General features: G+C 46.1%; 1 protein-coding gene and 1 long non-coding RNA gene across 2 annotated transcripts; one reads left to right on the plus strand and one right to left on the minus strand.

Annotated features, from left to right (window-relative positions):
• Positions 1 to 1,375: 1,375 nt before the first annotated feature.
• LOC136452829 (IAA-amino acid hydrolase ILR1-like 2) lies at positions 1,376 to 12,622 on the plus strand. Its single transcript, XM_066453419.1, has 3 exons — positions 1,376 to 1,769; positions 7,186 to 7,311; positions 11,437 to 12,622. Exons 1-3 carry the CDS (start codon positions 1,428 to 1,430, stop codon positions 12,286 to 12,288), a joined length of 1,320 nt encoding a protein of 439 aa, XP_066309516.1. The 5' UTR covers positions 1,376 to 1,427; the 3' UTR covers positions 12,289 to 12,622.
• On the minus strand, positions 3,743 to 5,663 carry LOC136452828 (uncharacterized). Its single transcript, XR_010758916.1, has 5 exons — positions 5,475 to 5,663; positions 5,036 to 5,396; positions 4,835 to 4,949; positions 3,907 to 4,201; positions 3,743 to 3,820 (listed from the first exon to the last, which is right to left on the minus strand). It is a non-coding gene; the product is annotated as an uncharacterized lncRNA (long non-coding RNA).
• Positions 12,623 to 21,096: the final 8,474 nt, after the last annotated feature.

Genomic DNA, 21,096 nt, shown 5'->3' on the forward strand with positions numbered 1-21,096 from the left:
TACCAAACACGGGGAGATATCATCATTTCACCATACGCATATTTGAAGTTTAATTATGTTCACGGCCATTGCGTCAAGATGCTCGTCCTTTCGCTGCCGCTCAATTACATGAACCGATCGCAGAGATGCCGATAAGGAATAGGAGGCCGCAGCACCTTGTTCACATCACACACGCCCCATTGACCCATTGGCCAGTGCAAACAACGCCTGCGCTCCTCATGTTACCCGCAGACGCGCCGAGACGCTGACGCCGCCGCAACTCGACGCCAATAATTTGATGCGCAGCCTGAGGCGCCCGGGTACTGTACGTTCACTGAGAGAAACGGTGGTAGCTGCTTAGAATGGCCCTGAATCATTGATGCCGCCTGGTGCGCTGTTTCTGTTTGCACGCGCGCGCATGCTCACGTGGAAAACGAAGGCGGAATGGGACGTCCTGCACTCCTGCTGCGCCCTTGCTCCTTTGCTGCAGAGCAGCAAGCGCGGCAGCGAGATGAATGCGCACGATGGAGTGGGCGCCTGGGTGCCCTTGCTGTTTCTTGATGTGCTAATAACGTTGGTGCGGCTGAAATAATGGCTTAGAATGGCATGTGCTAATAACCGTCTCAATGTGTTACACACTTCACTGTTACTGATGTTGAAACATGTTTGCACAGTCTTAGAAAACAATTCGAGGCGCACTGTTTAGTGTTTACTGCTCGACGTACTATAAGGTGCAATGCATGTGAACTGCCTTTCTGTTGAAGTATACTGCTTCGTTGGTTGAAGTGATTTAAGACGTTGACAACAACGACAACAACAAGAACCAAGCGATGACCTCTCTTTTGTGTGTATTAGTCGTCCTATCTACTGTATATCTATTAATGAGGCTGTCTCCATTCCACTGCCACATTTTTCGCAAGCTGCGTGCTTTGACACATTCAGCGATTACCAACTTGCTTACGACTTAATTAGCAGACAGAATGCTTAAGTGCAGGAACGTCAAGCACACCATGCTAGTTTTGTCATTCATTCACATGCAAAAATGAATGAAGCCACGGTGCGCGCGCGCGCGGGTGGCGGCCGGTGCACGACTCGTGACCCGTGACAAGGTTCCCTCGTCAGGCCGCAAGACTTGTGCCATCCGACTGAAAAAAAAATTTGGGTGAGGATCGTGACGGCCGTATGTACCGGCGGCCTCAGCCTTTTCCTTTCCTCCACGCAGCACGTGCTCTGAAATCCAGCGCCCAGGGGCACACGTTGGCCACGTGCGCCGGCGATCCCACGGCTCCGGAGACAAGGAACGGAACGGAGGCAGCGCAAGAAACAGGGCCATACAAGGAACGGAACGGAGGCACCGCGAACGGACGCGTGTATATAACCCACCAGGAACGCGCAAGCTAGCCAGCCCCGTGCCCCGTGCGTGCGGCCTCTTGTCCCGTCCGTCCCCGATGGCCGCGCCGCGCGCAAGCGCAGTCGCCGGCGCCCTACTGCTCGCCCTCGTCGTCGCCGCCTCCGCGGGCGCGGGCGCGGACAGCGGCGACGTGCTGCTGCGCCGGGCGCAGCGCGAGGAGTTCGCAGCGTGGATGGCCGGCGTCAGGCGGGCCATCCACGAGCGGCCCGAGCTGGCGTTCCAGGAGCACGAGACGAGCGCGCTGGTCCGGAGGGAGCTCGACGCGATGGGCGTCGCGTACAGGCACCCGGTCGCCGGGACGGGCGTCGTCGCGGCCGTCGGCACCGGGGCCCCGCCGTTCGTCGCGCTGCGCGCCGACATGGACGCGCTCCCGCTGCAGGTACTAACGCTACGCGCTTGCTCCCCGGTGTTTATTTCGAGGTTGTTGGAAATTCGATTCGGGGATGGACGGACAGGGACAGTCGAGGTTCGGTTCATCCCATTCCCACAAATTGGCCTTTCCGCAGCAAATTGGACGTTTTGCGGTGCTAGTGCCATTGGAACCGCTGCAGACCTACTAGAAGGGCACTACAAATGGTTTCATCTCAACACAAAGAAAACGAAAAAGGGAGGAATGGCACTGGCGTTATGTAGAAATAAAACTTTTGCAGAAGTCATGCGTACAGGTCTAAGTGTTTTTTCGTCGTGTAAAGTGCAAAGTCAAGCAAGCTAACATCTTGAATCTTTGAATATACTACTACTAGACACTTTTGGGGAAGACAGGTACAATTGTACACCTGGACAACTCAGATTTTTTTTTTAATTTTAACACTTTTTGAAAACTAATTTTAAATTTAAATTGGTCGGGTTTTTTAAAAAAAAAACTAACACTTTTGACCGTGTCTATTTTCCTGGCGCGGCCAAACGCCTGTGCCGCACCATGCATGGTGGCGCGGCAGCTGGCTGACGTGGCGACGACCGGAATCGCGACCGTTGACGTGGCAGGGCCTGCCGCGCCACCTATCTTGGCGCGGCGGTACCTGGACGGTTTACCGCCTCCACCGTGCCTCATGCTTGGAACTGCGCCACTCGCCGCGGCCACGCGCCCATCCACCTATTGCGGCCACTACCGAGACCTGTACCGCGTTTCAGATGTATGTTTTATGTGTTTTTCCTTTCAACGGCCGTCCATATTAACCACCGTAATGACTGGTCTTCAGTTCCCCCTTACACGCCTCTCACATTAATTATAGGTGAATCAATCGATCACAAGCACTCGTGGACTCGTGTTGTTGCTCCTAAACAACTCATAGGATATATATACGTATGCACTCATCGTGGAAGTTCATCAGATGCTTTCGACTTCTGGCCTCCTCCTCCCTACCTATTTTTTCAGCTCTATAGAATAGATAGAAATGCAACTATAAAGCTACGATCCTGGATTCCTGGTGGATGATCTTCAGGTTGTGGGGATATATAATTTGTTTCTCAATTGTTATTCGGTGCTCATCTGTTGTGTAGTATCTTGGGACGCCATGAAAGCTAATCATGACGGCAGTGCTGCCACGACGCATAGAAATGAATATGAAGCAAATAAATAAAGTCTGTGCGCAAGTTCATAAGCTGCCACGTAACATTTTCATTGTTTGACATAAGTTTGACATAACATAACCAAATAACCCCGCAAGTTTCGGACGCCAATATTCGTTTGACCTAACAAACTAAGATCCAGGAGTGTAAGGATCCCTCGGACGCCTTTGTCTCTTCGGATTTATTGGCAACATATTGGGAGTGTAGCCAACGTCGGTATGGTCGTGTCGATGGTGCGTATGGCTCGTACCCTGCAAGTATATGATACGCATGATTACTTATAATTCTTTATGATCGTTAGTTCATGGAGCATACGTATTTAAAGAAACTACCTTTATTAGTACCTGTGAGGCTCCTTAGGTATCAAGCGGGGCACCACCTAGCTGACACATGCCGATCTCGTCCTGCGGCCAATCGTCACACTGGTCGTGCTGTCTGTGGAAGCCCGGGGGTCGTCATCGTCGTCCTCGTCGTCCTCGGTTGCAGGGTCCTTTCCAGCGCTATGATGTGGTGGTGTACGCACCGTGAAAGTGGCACCTATCATCGGCTGAGAAGAGCCGGCTGGTGTCCTCAAAGAGGCTAAAGACATGCCACCCGACCGCACCGGGAGTGGTGGTTCCTCATAAGGAGTGTCCATGTAGCTCAACTTCTGAACTAGATTCATGTAGCTCTTCTTCACCTTCTGTATAAATAGACGTTAAAGTTAGTGCATTTTCCAAACGCATATACACTAAAGAAACATTTTCGGAATGGACAAGTTTATGTTTACCTCCACAAAAGCCGCGAGAACGCCTGACCCCTGCCCTCTAGACTCGTAAAGTCGAAACACTGCTTCATTGGACATCCTTGACAATTGTGTCGCTTGGGTACAGAAACGTGGTTGGACAGTTTTAGTACATATACTTAATACCAAAAGGATAACAAATTATACCATTCAAGTATCTTACCACATATCTTTGAAGCGGGGCTCTCTGTAGCTGTGTGTCCTCCTTAGTGGTAATGTCGTACATATCTTCGATGACATCTTCCTCCGAGTCCTCGTCAATTGCCTTCTCTATGTACGGGGGCTTGATATGTATCCTCGTAGACCTGTGAAGCCACCGCAGGTACTCGTCGAAGGTGTGCCGGTCGTGTGGAGGACCCGTATGGATCGGCTGTCGTACCCTGTTCTGCCACAAATGGATGTGCGCGCTGTGTGTCACGCGCCAATCTTTGGTCTTGTACCTCTTCCTGCGGTCATACCTACAACAAAACGATGTTAGTTGTACCATACACACCTCTAAATTATAGCTTTGTTATTAATCAATAACACACTAAAAGGTTAAGATGGCAGACTAGAGGGGGTGAATAGTCTTTTCTAAAATTAATTACGTCGGCTAACCGAAACATGTGAGGAATTAAGACTATCGGTCTAGCCAAGACTATACCCCTCTATCTATGTTCTCTAGCACCTTCCAAAGATACTAATTAAGCAACAAAGATGCCGGACTAGCTAGAGCTCACCTAACTAATTCTAGAAGCAAGGCCACACAAACTATGCCACTAGTACTTTAAGCAATAGGGGAGCTCCTACACATGCTAGTAAGCAAAAGCACAAAGCCACCTAATGCTCAATAACAAGGCAACCAATGCCAAATTAGAGAGCGCAATTACTTAGCTATACAAACTAAGCAATGTGACTAACAAGATCACACAAACCAAATTAGCCACGTAAAGGAGCTACTTCTATGCTACACAAGCAAGAAGGTAACTAGTAAGCTACACAAGCTAGTGATTCGTCCCTAGTGACAAGACTGAGAAATTTCGTAACTGAGTTAGGTTGTGATATAATGTAGATCGAACAAGACACAGGTACAATAGTAAAGAGAGCATAACCTGGTGCTGTGTCAGGACGTTGAGACCGTCCGTGTACTCCATGTACTTGCGCCTCGTATTCCCTCTAACTAACTCTGATTTCGTCCAAATAAACAGAGTTGTGCCTGTTCCATTTCTACATTGAACACGATAATGAATTAGCCATTAATAAACTCATCATATGTAACCATATCGAAGAATATAATGAACCGAAGTACTTACCGGTAAACTAGTACTAAGTGACCAGGGCCATCGTTCCCAACACCAAACCTGGAGTAGGTACGAGCAACCTCCAAGGTTCGCATATCCTGAGGTGCGATGGTAGGCAACGCATAGCTGTCGATACGTCCATGCCAGGACCGCGCTGCCCCAGCTGTACGCCGCTATGTTCTCCCACGGCTGGCGTAGTATATCAAGGAAGATCCAGCTAATGGTGTTGTCCGAGGTGTCTAGGAATAGGAAAGCACCAAGAAAGTGCTAGAGCCACACTCGAGCGAACCTGTCGATCTGAGCCTCCTCAGCCTGTGGGTCCAAGTAATCAAAGCGCTCCGCGATCCAGGACGACGAAACACCAGAAGTTTTCCTAAAATTTACCAAAGAACATGAGGCCCGATGGCTGCAGGAAAGCAATACAGGTATTAAATAGGCTTCAATTTCTCACTTATTTTTCTTGGAGCCTTGTCGTCCGGTAGAAGAAAGCCAGTAAACTGAGCCAACAGCTCCCTCCAGTGATCGTTGTCAACTATCCCTGTCACTGGAAGTCCCCCCAACCGAAGGCCAAAAATAGCCTTCACGTCCTGCATGGTCAAGATCATCTCGCCACAAGGTAGGTGGAACGTGTAGGTCTCAGGCCTCCACTTGTTATAAGAATAGAACGACGGTTAGTTGCCTCAAATTTGTTACAAGAAAGTTTACGTACAAAGAATACACTCGCACCTGTCTACAGCTGTAATAAGTAGTGCTGGATCAAGGGGCGAAAGACCACGGTTGACAACACGGACAAGCTCGAGGAAGACCGTATGTACAACGCATAATGCTCGTCCCACTGGTGCGCCCTGGTGTGCGTGTGGGGTCTCAAAGTAGGCAAGGCCACCTCTGTGTTGTTGTCACTCAAGATGTGTGCTCGGTGCTGGTCGTCGTACTCTACCTCAAGAATGGGGTACAACGGGTGTTGCATGAGAGGGGCCATCCTGTTACAAATTGATAAACAAAGCGTTAGAGTATTCAAATTAACAAAATTCAAATTAATATTATGTAGCATTGCAAAATTTGAACTACTTGTTATGCAATATGAAAGCATATGTATATATTCAAAGTAAAATTAACAGACATATCCCGCACTAGTAACATAAACAACTTTACTAGGAATATAAGCATTTGACGAAACTTCATGAAGTCATCAAAATTGACGTATCACGCACTAGTAAGTACTGACATTTGTAAACTAGTATCTATATACTCAAAATCCCTAACTAAATAACTAACTATAAACTAAATAATAAATACCTAATCAATCCCTAAACCCAAAATTCTAACCTCAAACCTAAAAACTACCTACGTAAATCACAAACAAAATCACTAACCTAACTATCCTAAATCACTAACTATCATAAATCAATAACAATCATAAAACCCTAACTATCCTATATTACTAATTATCCAAAATAACTAATTATCCTAAAACAATAATAATCAAAATAACATGAAATCGAGAGGGAGGTACCTTAGGAGCGGGCGGCCTTGACGCGTCGGTATTCGTGGCGCTGCCGGCGCGGGCGCTGCGCGGTGGGAATGGTCGGGCGGGGCCGGCGTGGGCGCGGGCAGGCGGGGGGGGGGGGGGGACGCGGCAGCGGCGGGCGTGTGGCTGGCGGCGGGCGGGCAGGCAGCGGTGCGTGCGGGCGGGGGGCTCGCTCGCGATATTTATTCGGCTTTGCCACGCCACGGATCAAGGCGCGGCAGTGCCGCGTCAAGATTGGTGGCCGACAGGCCCTGTCCCGTCAGCGGTCAGCGATTCCGGTCGCCGCCACGTCAGCCCTCTGCCGCGCCACCATGCATGGCGCGGCACAGGCATTTGGCCACGCCAGGACAATAGGCGCGTACAAAAGTGTTAGTTTTAAAAAAACCGCCCGTGTTAGATTTAAAATTAGTTTTCAAAAAATGTTAAAATTAAAAGAAAATTCACAACTCACAACCGGCAAATAGAGTTTATCTAAACAGGAAGCAGCAGGTCGTATCTAAACAGTGCAAAGTCAGCATGTTGACCCGAACTGCTCAGCTTGCTCCGATCGATCTTGCAGATAGTACTCACTAAACAAACTTAGCTTTCTATGGCCTCTAAATCAATCTACCTGTTTTCAATTTCTGTGGATCAGGAGGAAGTGGAGTGGGAGCACAGGAGCAAGGAGGCCGGGAAGATGCACGCCTGCGGCCACGACGCGCACACCGCAATGCTGCTCGGCGCCGCCAGGATCCTCCATGAGCGCCGCCACGACCTGCAGGTACGTTGGTCGCCACTTGAAGCTCTCGCTCGCCTTCTTCTTCCTCCCTTCACTGTCACACTGCCTCTCGCGCATCGTTCCAACGGCATCTTATAATATCTGTCCCTCCCGCATCTGGTCTGGTTGTCGTCGACGTCGAGTAACCTGCTCCCGTGTCACCCTGTAATAGTTCGCTGGATTTTCGGTCGCCTGATTGGAGTCCTTTAATTGTCACGTTGTGCGCTTGCATATTCGGCGTGTATGCAGGTTTCATCAGTTAGTGGTTAGCGCCAGTATGGTTTGTTGCAAAGTCATTTTCCTGTTGATGCTTGAGATCCTTGTGCTCCCCTTCAGGTCTAATTTGGAAACTCCAATCTCTCTGGGATCCCGGACTTTTCTCTTGGTGGATAATCCATGGGGATATCATCCTGATTATCATTTTAGTTCTTAGTGGGGGTTTTTCAATCCCTGGGTTTTGCTCCCCTGGCTTCCAAAAGATCCCTTAAAGCGATCGATATGAAACTGCCAATAAGTCCTCTCAACATCTTTCTTTGATCTGTCCTCTTTTATCCCTCTCTCTCTCTCTCTCTCTCTCTCTTAAAAAAAATAGCTACTCCGTAGTATAGAAGGTGATTTAACGCTTGGATTTGGTTTGTTTCCTCAGTGGCGGTGATTGTTTGGCCACGGCCTTTTAAATTTCCTGATGGTGACACAGACGAGGTAAAAGACCACTAGGGTTAAGAGTATTTTGGGCTGGAACCTGGAGGTCACCAAACTTGTCTTGTGTGTGCAAATAGGTCACCGTTCTTTGAAATTGGACTAACCAATCACTAAACTTTCTAAGTTTATCGTGGCTATGCCCGATCAAAAAACATGAGCTCACGACGGTGTGGCATTTCAATTTATGATGTATTTGATTTGAGGAATAGGTCAGTCCATCGTCTCCTCATTCCTAATTTCTGGTTCCGCCTGAATCTGTAACGTGTTCCAAGCGTGTCACTGTTAGCACCAAAGCTCTTTTTTTGAAAGAACATCACCAAAGCTCTCGTGTAGAGTTGAACTACATTTAGATGATGAGTTTGTAGAGGATAGCTTAATTAGTTTTCACATGATTGTGAGTCAGTATGTGAACGTAATGTTTAACCACCGTACCACTTGAATGGGTGTTCACGTTAGAGCTGTCGTTTGGACAAGTTTGTGATCTTTGCATTCAATTCAACTCATGCGTTCATATCTTGAGTGATCTACTTTGAAAGAGGTTAGTCCATTTGTTTAGTTCAGTGCCCTATTTATATGAATGCATGGTTCTATATAGACATTTTTAGCGCTTAGTGCAATACTTTTTTAGTGATGCTAATATTAACCGAGGCAAACACTCGTTCTTTACTCTAGATGACTATAATATGTACTGTGCTCTTTACATAATACTCTCTCCGTTCCAAATTATAAGTCACTTGACTTTTTTGTTAGATCAACCTTGTCATGTATCTAGATATAACGTATGTCTAGTCTAGACAGTGGCGGAGCCAGGATGAGCACCTCAGGGGGGGCTAATCAATAGAGATTTAGAACAAATGTCGAAGATTAACGATGAAATCACGTTTTTTCTACAATAATATCAAGGCAAAATCACTCTCATGGTGGGGGGGGGGGGGCTGCAGCCCCCCAGCCCCCCCTGATCCGCCAATGAGTCTAGATACATAGTTTGGAACAGAGGGAGTAAATGATATAATGAACTAGAACCAATTATTGAGTTGTTTATTGTTGAATTCTGATTGATTAAATGACTGGGAAGTAATGTACCTATAAACATGTTCTACTAAACCTTCCCATGTATTTGAACCATTTTCGTTTATAAAGTATCTTATTTCCGTACTTTTGTGCATAATTAATTAAGTGTTTTTACATTTTTATAAAAGCAATAAACAAATAGCTGCTATTATATCGTCTGTAGCTTCCAATGGTGCCACCGCTAAATAAAATTAGCCTATATTTAAAATCTTGCGTGCAAGACACTTAAAATTTGCCCGTAGTGGACTAAGCACACACGTGGCATAGTCTGACCTTTTCTGCTAAAACGTGCACATCAAATGGAATTTCTGCTCTCAACAAGAACTAAAAGATTCCCGGGGCGACACGCCAGACATCTTTTTCTACTGTGCCTCAGTCTCACGGGTACGATGTTTGTCGACGAAGACGTGTGGCAGTCTATGGATGAAACTACTGATTACTCTTGTAAAATATCCTCCCGTAATTAGAGATCTGCGTAACGTGAATCCATCGATGTAACTTTTTACGTTCTAACCGTGTACTCCCTCGGTCCTAGAATATGTGTCATATTCTTACTTCTCAAAAAATAAAAAACTTTTAACTTGAGAAGTTTAATATTATAATATATAATTAGTATTATTAGATAAATCATTGAATATATTTTTTTAATAAACTTATTTAGGGTATCAATGTTGCTAATATTTTTTAAAATAGAGTTAAATTTAAGAAAGTTTGACCACCACATATTTTATAGTGACATTTATTTTGGAACATAGGGAGTATATAATTTGATTAGTCATTAATTAAACTTATAAACTTTTGAATCCTAACATACCATATATTTTGAAATAGATGGAGTACTTAGGTCCCTTTTGGTAGGGCTTCAGCTCTTGTTTCTTGCGGCTCCTTGCAAGGAAGCCCTGCCAAACAAACATGTAAAAATTGGCTCCTTGCGAGGAGCCCAAAGTGGTTTCTTTTAGATCCTTCAAAAACCTAATAAAAACTATTACAAAATTACCAATAGTGTAGTTTTTTTCAAATATTTTTCAAAACGGCTATAACACCACCGGAGAAGTTGCTCCACATAAGGAGTCAGAACCTTCTTAGAAGGAGCCAGAGCCCTGCAAAATGATATAACGTTCTCCTAGAGTAGACACCCAGTTGATTTTGATTTGAGAGAATGGTCCCTTCTCATAGAAGGGTGCAAGTGTTAGTAGTTCTAGCTAGCATGAGGAGTCCTTTTCGCATGAAAACTAGTATTGTATAAGAGTATTAAACTAATAATGGATGGACGGAGAAACGGTATTAATAGAGAGCACGTGTTTGTGGATATGATTTGAAGTTCTTCTCATGTACCATTTTTATATCTAGGTCTCCTTTCACACCTAAATTTTAAGCAATTCGATATTGTAGTTGCGACCAATCCTCTCTTGGCCTTTATCGCTTCTCTACTTTCTCCAATTTATCCATTTATTCGTGTTACACCTAACCGTTGTCCACTACTCGCCGGTGCTAACAAGGCCGACCCTTAACCCTTTTTTAGCCTCGTCTCCTTTCTCCTGCATCCTTCCTTTTTCTTAACATCGGTGGGCACTCGCCCGGCCACTGGCCCTATATTGTGACTGCTCTATTGCTAACTCATTAGTTGTGGTTATCCCCGCCCCTCCACCTCTGAACCAATTGTCCAGTATCGCCTCGTCGTTTGCGACTGCACATACCTAATTGTCACCCTAGGGCTCTCTAGTTCAGGTAGAGACAAGTACACGTTCTCCTAAAACCCAAACCCTAAGACCCTCTTTGGAATATGGGACTTTTTCTTGTTTTTTGTGTTTCTTACGTCCTACTCCCTCCGTTCCAAATTATAATAAGTCGTTTTAAGTTTTCTGGTACATCAATTTGCTACGTATTTAGATATAATATATGTCTAGATACATAGCAAAACAGATGTACTAAAAAAATTAAAATGACTTATAATTTGGAACGGAGGGAGCATGTTCCAAAGTGATCTTAGAAGCTTGGAGGTGCTCGCCAAACTAGAGGAGAAGAGAGGGCAATCCCATAAAAATATGGATGTGAGGAAGGAGAATTTTACGTTGAGCGTGGAACAGTAAGTTAGTAACTGTCTATGTATATTCAGTTATCCAGATAAGTTTTCCTCTGCGATTCTAGCTGCTAGTCTTGTTTACTGGCAGCTCGACCCATAGATCGATTTGCTGATAACATGCAAAAGAAAATGGGACCATTACCAAATTTGTGGTGACGTTCTCGCGTTGTTCTGGCTAGTTTTGTAATTTCGTTGTTGCTGCGATTTCACGGTGTGCAAGGAGAGCGAGAAATTGATATAGCCAAAGGTTTGATTTTTCTTTTTTTTCCCAGGGCACAGTAGTCCTCCTTTTCCAGCCGGGCGAGGAGGTCGGCATGGGCGCCAAGAAGATGGTGGAGGCGGGCGCCGTGGAGAACGTGGAGGCCATATTCGGTTTCCACGTCAGCGTGATGCTCCCCACCGGCGTGGTGGGCTCCAGGGCCGGCCCGCTGCTGGCCGGGTGCGGGTTCTTCGAGGCCGTGATTACCGGGCTCGGCGGCCACGCCGCCGCCCCCCACAGCACCGTGGACCCCGTCGTGGCCGCCTCCAGCATCGTCCTCAGTCTGCAGAGCCTGGTCTCGCGGGAGGCCGACCCGCTGGACTCGCAGGTGGTGACGGTGACGAGGTTCCAGGGCGGCGGCGCGTTCAACGTGATCCCGGACTCCGTGACGATCGGTGGCACGTTCCGGTGCTTCTCCAGCCAGGGTTTCATGCGGCTGAAGCGGCGGATCGAGGATGTGATCGTGGCGCAGGCCGCGGTGCACCGGTGCGCGGCGTCCGTGGACTTCGGCGCCGGCGGGAGCCCGCTGCTTCCCCCGACGGTGAACGCCGCCTCACTGCACGCGCACTTCGAGGCCGTCGCCGCCGAGACGGTCGGCGCGGGCGCTGTCCGGGCCACCATGGAGCCGTGCATGGGGAGCGAGGACTTCGCGTCCTTCTCGGAGGCCGTCCCCGCCTCGCACTTCTACTTCGTCGGGATCGGGAACGAGGCGATCGGGGCCGTGCACACCGTGCATTCGCCGCACTTTTTCATCGACGACGACGCGCTTCCCTACGGCGCCGCGATGCACGCCAACCTCGCCATCGGGTACCTGCGGAACCACGCGGCGGCCAACGGGCCCGCTGGCCCCCACGACGAGCTTTAGATCTCCTGCAGCTGTAGCCTTTCGCGAGCGGCCACGGTGGCGGCGGGCGGCGGCTTCGCGCTCGTGGCGCGTGCCCAGGGAAGCTCGACGAGCTCAAGAAGGCCAAAGTTGCAGTTAGCGCCTGCGATCGTCGAGCAGTCACGTCGGGATCCGATCGATTTGTGGTTCAGGGGGGACTGTAAGAATGCAGTGGGACTGATCTTGCTGTCCAACGCGCGGGGCGTAAAGCTACAGCATGTTCGTTTGGCCGTGGCTCGTCGTAAACGATCGTAAATTTTTAGTTGAAACGATATTTTTCTCTCACACAAACCAGCCAGCAGTACTTCTTCACGAACCAGCAACGATACGAACCAGCCAACCGAACAGGCTTAGTCAATCTCACGATGTGATTCTTAGATTGGGAGCTGAGATGTTGCCTGTACAGTACAGGCACTCCTGTCCGAGCTCTGTTCCACGAATAGTTTGGGAAATGAAAGGTTGTCCACTCTCCAGTGGACTCCAATGCTTCACATCCTAAACCATACTTAGTACACAGTACTCCGAGCTGTTTTTGTTTGGCTAAAGCAATGGAAGTGTTCGATTGGCTTTACTAATCGTACCTTCTTTAGTACGTAATAGTTCAGAGATGGGTCCGGGACATCACATGGCCTTTCACCTTGCCAGTCCTCCTTGACTATCTGAGACTTTGGATTATCGTCCGTAATGTGCAGCTAACGGCGAATTCTCCAGACGTCCTACGTTGGAGATGGCCGGCGAGCATATCCTACTCTTCGTCTTCGGCCTACCATGCACTCTTCGTTGGTGCTTCCAGGCTGCTCGGGACAAAGGAGCTCTGGAAGGTTTTCGCTGCGGCAAAAGTCAAGCACTTCTTTTGGCTAGCACTACACAGGAAGTGCTTGCTGGACTCCAGCTCGTCGGCACCGTCATGGATTGTAGCAAACGCCAAACTGCATCCTATGCTCAACTGGCGTCGAAGAGATCGACCACATCCCTGTGCCTTCAGTCAGCAGGTTTGGCTCACGGTGTTGGGGGTGCTCGGACTTGATCAGGCGGTGATCACTGCACACTGCAGACGACTCCTTCTGGTCATGGTGGCTGCGCTCGCGCAAATTAGTAAGCAAGGATCTGAGACGTGGTTTCGACTCCCTTGTCTTCCTAGTCGTTGGCACCTTTGGAAAGAAAGAAACTCAAGGACTTTCAACAACACCAGCTGCAGCACGGGTGAGGTCCTCGGAGCAATCGTCGATGAAGCAAATCTCTGGATTATGGCGGGCATCTGCGCAGCCTATTGCCTTCGGCGCTAGCTAATCAGTCCCAAAATGTGTTACATGTAAATTAAACCTTCTCGTATTTGCAGGCCCTAGTCAGGGTTCTGCATTTCCTAAGTAATTCTAGGATTACTCAGGAACGTTGGAATCTTTGACACTCCACTTCTGCTTAATGAAACACGTGTCACAATATATGCCCGTGAAAAAAAAAAACATCACATGGCAACTTCAGAGAAAAGAAATCACCGGGCAGTAATAATACATAACGATTGCAAGGGACGTGAGTCTGATTGTGAAACAGGCGAAACTGCCCGCTATTAATTCCAAGGGGGCATAACAAATCAAATAATTACTGTAGCTAAGAAACTGGTGATGGTATAGAATATCTGAATCGGTAAAGAACTAAAGATACATCATACATGGGATGCACAAGAAAGCCAGCTAACATAGGAAGAAAAGAAACCTGCTAGTACATACAAGGCAGGAATGGGTCGGGGAGGTAATAAGTGACCATGCGACAACTCGCCGTGTCCTGGATGGAACTCAGTGGCGCAGGCTGCCGAAGAGGAGCGCCACGGCGGGGCAGAAGACGGCGGCGACGACCGAGGACGAGACGGCGGCGGCACCGGACGTGGGGCTCGGCGCGGGCTCGTCGGCGGCCATCGCAACCCCCGCGAGGGCGGCGAGCGCGGCGACGACGACGACGGCGCGCCAGGCCGTGAATGCCATTTCGTTACGGTAAAACGTTGCGGGCTTGTAGTACCGTGCACGGTAGAAAGCAAGATGCCGAGGCTTGGGGTGGTGTTGCAATTGTACTGGTGTGTGAGAGAGAGATGAACGGCGCCTGCTATTTATAGCTGACGAACTCCAAAGGCTGGCATTTGATTTGATGGCTGGAGCCTCCGCATTCACAGTCTGGCTGGCCTGGCTTGCTATGCCTGCCTCCTCCGAGACAGCTCACGATCGATGGCTGGCCTGGCTTGCTATGCCTGGCCTATAGGCTATAGCTGCATGTTCATGCTCCGTTGCTTCATTGAAAAGTCATTGTTCATTGATTTATTATTAAAAAAATATTATTTATTTGTTAAAATAGTTCTGACTTGTAAGATAAGCGAACATAACTCAGTGGTTCATCGATGACATGAAGGTTGTTTGTACGTGCAGTGCAGGTGCAAAGCACTGCGTGTGAGCGCCTCATCACTACAGTAGTTCTTTCTACAGTACTCTGCTACTGCATTTGATTTGATGCCGCCACAGTACAGTACAGAAATACAGAACGTCGCAGGCCGATGGGCAACTTAGAGATGCAGGTAGGCAGTTCCCTCCGTCTTATAAGCTCTGGCTTATCACCATAGTTTTTTTTTTCACACCAAGTCAAATTAGTCCAAACAAACCGGACGAGGAGCGATGAACTAGAGTACTCAGTAGTGATCGGGAGTACTTGTTAGTGTTTAAATTCAAGGAGCAAAGTTTAGTGATGTCACATTAGGATATCACGTAGAAGTGTTCGGATAGTAATAATAAAACAAATTATAAAAGTCCTTAGTAATTCGTGAGATAAATTTATTAAGCCTAATTAATCCATCATTATCACATGTTTACTGTATCACCGCATTATCAAATCATAGACTAATTAGACTTAAAAATTTCGTCTTACAAATTAGTCGCAATCTGTGCAATTAGTTATTTTTTAGTTTATATTTAATACTCTATGTATGTGTTAAACATCCAATATGATAGGAAGTAAACTTTAAGAGAGAAACTAAATAAGGCCTCGGTAAGATAACCTGAACGGTAATTTGCTTCTTCGACTCCTGTTAGTTTTGCAATGGTTGGTTTTGAGAATCTGAACTTTTGATGTGAGAAATCAGGGGAGACAGCGAAAAGGTGGTCGAGTGGGACCGCGCGCGCCACATGTGGGCTCGCCAAAGCGTTCCCCAATGAGTGCACCTCGCATCTCAGGGCGGGTGTCCTTGCACTCAGGTTCCGTATTGTTTTCCTTCTCATGATCATATCATCCCCATAGTCTGTGGCTGCAATCGTCGTATTTCACCTTGTTCGCTGGTTGGTTTCTGGATTGATTTGGGCTGACTGGTGCTGGTTTGTTGTGAGAGGAAAACACTGTTGGCTGATTGGTTTAGACTGACTGAAACCAACCAGCGAACATGCTATTTGTCCCTTGACTGAATGCCAACTTGCCTTTCAGAGAACACTCAGCGTGCCAATGGTACCGATGCAGATGATTTTGAGCTGAACTGGAAGCCAAATTAACACCGAGCGATCCTTGATGGCCAAAGTAGAATTTGCCTCCTGAATTAGTCTCCATTTCCTTTTCCTCAAGCTTTGGTTTCATCTCTAGTGCTAAGGGCTACTCAAGTTTGACACTACAGTCATCTACAGGTAACACAAAATCGGAAGTACGTACACTGACCTAGGAAGTAGGAACAACCAAACAAAGATTAGACATCTTCTGCGCCATAAGGTGCGTATCTAATCAAGCACAACTAGTGAATGACTTAACCACTCTATATAAGAATCTTGTACATCGCAGCACAGCTGCACAGGGGCTGATGGGAGCGGGATTCCCGATTTCCCGTCTGACTATCGATTTGGTCGAAGAGCGACGCACTGATCCGGCTTCGGATCACAAAGACCCAAACACTACAACCTTAGCACCACGTCTCCTCTGGTATCAACCGTGTCACAATCCGGTTGACCTTGCCAAGAAGGCTAATCCTTGCTGCGAATCGAAGAATACATGTAAGAACAAGATAAACGCAACTCAAGTATAGTGACAATTGTGGATGTATGATTAGCACTCGAATGTAGGGTTTCACAAACCGATAACGGCGACTATTCAAAGACAGATTAGACTAAAGCAAAACCTAAACCCTAACATAGGCGGCGGCTACAGAATATATAGCCTAAGGGGCGTGCAAGCACCCTTATTCACGTCCCTAAGGAGCCCCAGCATATTACAAGGCCCAAACGGCCTAAAAACGGCAATGCAACGCCCTGCCATATTCTGAACGTCAACTTCTTTCGATGATTCCCGTTGATTGGAAAAAAAATTTTGACGTGGGACCACATCTATTGGTTGCCTTATCAAATTATCTTTTCAACCATATGTGGATCGTCGAAAACGAAGACCGTATGCGAGCTGGACGACCGTTTTACGACACGCGGCTCCAGGAGCATAAGATGAACTTGAACTTGACTTGGATTAGGCCTTCAACTCATCGTGGACGCCCTTGCTTGCTTCCTAAGATGGTGGCCAAGGAGGAGGATATCCTTGGGCATCTCTTAGGTGTTCTCCATCTTCTTTGGGCATGCTCTAACTTGGGCCTAGGTCCCAAGTGTGAATAACAAGCCCGCGACGACGTCGTAGCACCCGACAGAAATAGCGGCAGAATGTCTTGATGATTTGAAGACCTTGCCGACGTGATATTGAGGCAGGACCAGATCTATTTGAAATCTTATCAAATAATCTTTCCATCAAGTGCTCATTGACCTCAATCGCACTCTGGATGGACGAGTTATGATCTTCACAATAAAGCACTATCGGGCTACCGACGAACCGAATGTTGGACTTTGATGAGCTTGCACTCCAAAATCGGTCTTGTTCATGACATATCCATACACTATCATCATCGCCATCATTCCTAAGCACATTTTAAATACTGATATTAGGTAGTAATAAATTCTTAGTTTTATCATTATACAAACATAGGAACGAGCTCACCTTGTCTTTAACTTTCATGGGCGTATCATAGGTGTCATGTCCTCATCAGAGGCCTAGTGAAGAAGATTTATAACACCCTTAGTATTACATTGTATAGTTTTTGCTAAAACTATGTCATAAACATCATGTTTATGTATTATTGCATGTGGTAAAATAAGAAATTAAATTTTGTTGCACTAATTCTCAAATTGAGCTCTAATTTATTCCTTGTCCAAGTATTCTCCCGTAGCCCAAATCACTTTCATTCATCCTGATCCAACTCCAGCTCTTATTATTCTTCTCCTCCTTAATTTCCAATGCACGCACTCGGCACTCGCAAGTCCGTGAAGCACGCTTTAGTACATTCTTTGGCAAGACGCAGTGCTTTTACTTTGTCGTGTCAAACAAGTCAAGTTGGCAGCACATGACCGACCGGCGGCAGCATCGCACACGCTACACATTAATCTCAATCACAAGCTCTGTCCGCTGCGCACATCGCTTGCTCGCTGCTCAGTTGCTTTGCAAACGCAGCTCAAACATCTTTCCACGCGTCAGCACCGCAGCAACGTAGGATTACTGTAGCACAAAGTAAGAACTGTTCACCCAAGAAAACACTGTTCACCGTAGAAAATACTGGCAAACATTGTTCATCCGCAGCAGCACGTCATGCACAAGCAGCGCTTTATTACCTTTAAACAAGCTAGTTAGCCACTAACCATACGACGTGTCACTGTCGTACCTTCGCTTCTCCTGCCTATAAAATGACACGCCGAGCTGTCCGGCTTCGCCGCTCACCTTCTTCCTCCCCAAATCAAGTTTCTCTGTCTTGCTCGAGAAAGCTGTGCTCTGTCAAACTTCCTTCCTGAGCTACAATCGACTGAGGTAGCTAGCCTGCAATAATTCCCTCGTTCTCCAATATTTCCTTGACCCGTGGTCTCCTCCTCCGTTAATTTCTTGACCTGCATAAATGAACCAGCACCCCCCCTTCATCACGTTAAGGACCAAAGACTCACAGTCATGTGCTGGTCAACAAGTCCAATAGCATGATTAGCCTCCTCCAATAATATCATTTCTTCACCTCTAAAGCTCATTTGAATTTATTTATTTATTGTAAAATAAATTTTGTTAGATTTTTAAATTCATGATCCATCTGTTAGTGTAATTAGTTCGTATAGTTCTGTGATACCTTTAGGGTTACTTTATTATTTTGAAATACGTATTATTATTATGGTTATTTAGAAAATGAATTTTTGTGATGCATTGGTAGAAGTGCTAGCCCTAAATTTTTTTTACAGTAGGTTCATTATATTATTATGTGCTCACTGTAATTTTTTTAGCCTTATAATATGTTGATAAATATGGTAGCTAGTGCACCTTCTAAATTGATATTAACAATAAGGATGTCTTTAGTTGCTAAAATAATACATGAAATGTTTCATACCTGTTTAGTGGGAATAATAGGTAACTTTGTGTATTAGTCATTAGAGTTAGCTTAGTAGCTTGGTAGATGTATTCTTATTTTAAAAGTTGCTGTTATCGTATTACTAAGCATTGCATTATTATTCATGCATGTAGATAACGAGTTGGTAGAGTTCGTGACTGCGGGTGAGCAGGAGTACGAGGAGATGATCGAGGAGTACGAGGAGGATGTTCTCGTGCAGGAGGGAGTCCCGGAGCCATCAGTTGCTGACTTTGCTGACACCCCACCCGCCTAAGGCAAATCCTGATGCATAACCCCTATTTTTTATCACTAAATATATATGATGTGCATTTAAGTTACAGACATTTTATGAAAACTACGTGCATAAATATATCCACCCATGAGTCCTACTAGTATAGGTCGAGGTAGCTACTATGCTCAGGATGTCGGTAGCGTGGGTAACCTGTCGTTACACACAAATAGGTGATAAATATGATCACTCATGATAAAATGGTGGAAAGGAAAATAGTGACTAGGCAGGGATATGTTGGGTTCTGGTGGGTGTAAAGGGTTGTGTCCTGCAACCAACAGGACATAGTTCGATTACACTTTTTCCTGTCTATGTCAATTAAGGACCGGTCGTTGTAATGGACTCGAGGCAAGTCACAGATCTATTGTTCCGAGCATATACTTGGGTATGGGCGTAGGGAAGACTTGTTGCTCTCTTGTCGTGGATCCGGCTCTTTTCGGACCGACTGATTGGAGACGGAGATGGTGGAGGTCCTTGCACCACACTGAGTCCGGGACTCAGGAGTGGGGGCTTGGAGTCCAAGTTTGGACGAGGACCTGGACACCTAGGACAGGAGGGTGAGGGGTTATTCCTGCTTGTGCCTGAGGTATAAGCGGGACATGTGTTTTCGGGGCACCTAGCTGAGCACATTGGTTCATGAATCGCCATCGAGTCGGTACGACTTGTCTTACCTCTAGCATCGTAGTAAGAACTGAAAGTTGAAAGAAGAATAATTGAAACTGATTGCTCAACTCTTGCTTGAAAGTAGAACATATGCTTATATAGACTGGATAGATAATAACTTAATACGACTGATAATCATAACATAAATAAGGACTCACTATTAATATTGTTTTCTACTAAAAAACCAGCAAACCATGAAGCTTATCATATTCCTTGGAGTCGGGAAATTATTCTCACTAGTCGGATAAGTCTTGCGAGTATATTGTGTACTCAGGGCTTATTTACCGCTATTGCAGGTGATGCATGAGAAGTACCTTTGTGTGGAGGATTCTTCTGGTGGGCTCAGACGGATCATCATTCTTATCGATAGATGTTTATTTTGAATTCCGTTGTTTATCATTCCGCACTCTGATATTTGGTAATGTAATAATATAATTTTTAAGAAACTCTGATGTATGAAATGGACCTGTATTGTAACTTGTTCTCATTATTGGATCCTTAGAAAAAAAAATATGGATCTTTCGGATTCTTCCTGGTGGTGTGCCCGATGGATACCGCCGCTGTAGCTTGCTTTCGGGGTGTTTAGTGTCTGGTGGAAGACCAGCGCCTCCGTAAGTGTGCTATTTCAGACGGTTCTGCCACAAGATTGTCCTAGCAAAGTGTGGAATCGGCCTCTTGACAGCGCAAATGGGATGGTGGTCATCGAGTGACTAATCATGGAGTAGTTAGACCATCGTCAGTTAATCAGTCCTTCGACTAGAAGTTGGTGCATTAGGTAGTAAGATAAGATGTGTCTCAAGCTCACACGTAACATAACTGTCATTGGAAAACATATTTACTTAAGTCACGGTTGGCCCTGTTCGTTTTGCTGAAATTTGGCTTATGCTGAAATGCTATGAGAGGAAAACAATGTTCGTTCGCTGAAAAGTACTACTGAAGTAGTGCAGCAGAACAGTATAGGCCAAGTTTGGCACTGAGGATGAGCCAATCCGTGACTAAGGTAGGAGTAAGGACAGAGGAATATGTGATTATGTTCTCGAATCTCGACTTGCCGGGCATATCACGACAATTGCGATCACAATCTACTATTAGTCTCAATCCTAAAATATATGCACCACAAGAAATCTAGGCTTCTATGATAATTTTATGACAACTGTGCTGGAGATGATAGACGTTTGTAACAGTCATGTTTTGGTCATAAATTTCAGCTCAAAGTCGTCACAACATGCTCCTGTGATACACTTATGATGATATTTTATGACATGCTTAACTATCATAGTCCCAAAAAGCTCTTCAAAGTTCTTATAATTTAAAATTTAAATTATTAAATTGATCAAACAAACTTGGATAGAAAGTTTACCAAAATCAAAGTTGTAGGTCTCGATGAGGTCTACAACTTTGTAGTTGATTTTTTTATTTAAAATCA

Source organism: Miscanthus floridulus, chromosome 5 (genome assembly GCF_019320115.1).
Source record: "Miscanthus floridulus cultivar M001 chromosome 5, ASM1932011v1, whole genome shotgun sequence".
Taxonomy (NCBI): Eukaryota; Viridiplantae; Streptophyta; class Magnoliopsida; order Poales; family Poaceae; genus Miscanthus; species Miscanthus floridulus.

What these genes read in the sequence shown, in the direction of transcription:
- LOC136452829 (XM_066453419.1), top strand. Translation starts at nt 1,428, where the DNA reads ATGGCCGCGCCGCGCGCAAGCGCAGTCGCCGGCGCCCTACTGCTCGCC. An exon ending in TGGACGCGCTCCCGCTGCAG is followed by an intron (nt 1,770 to 7,185) that starts GTACTAACGCTA and finishes TCTGTGGATCAG; the next exon opens with GAGGAAGTGGAGTGGGAGCA. An exon ending in AGCGCCGCCACGACCTGCAG is followed by an intron (nt 7,312 to 11,436) that starts GTACGTTGGTCG and finishes TTTTTTTCCCAG; the next exon opens with GGCACAGTAGTCCTCCTTTT.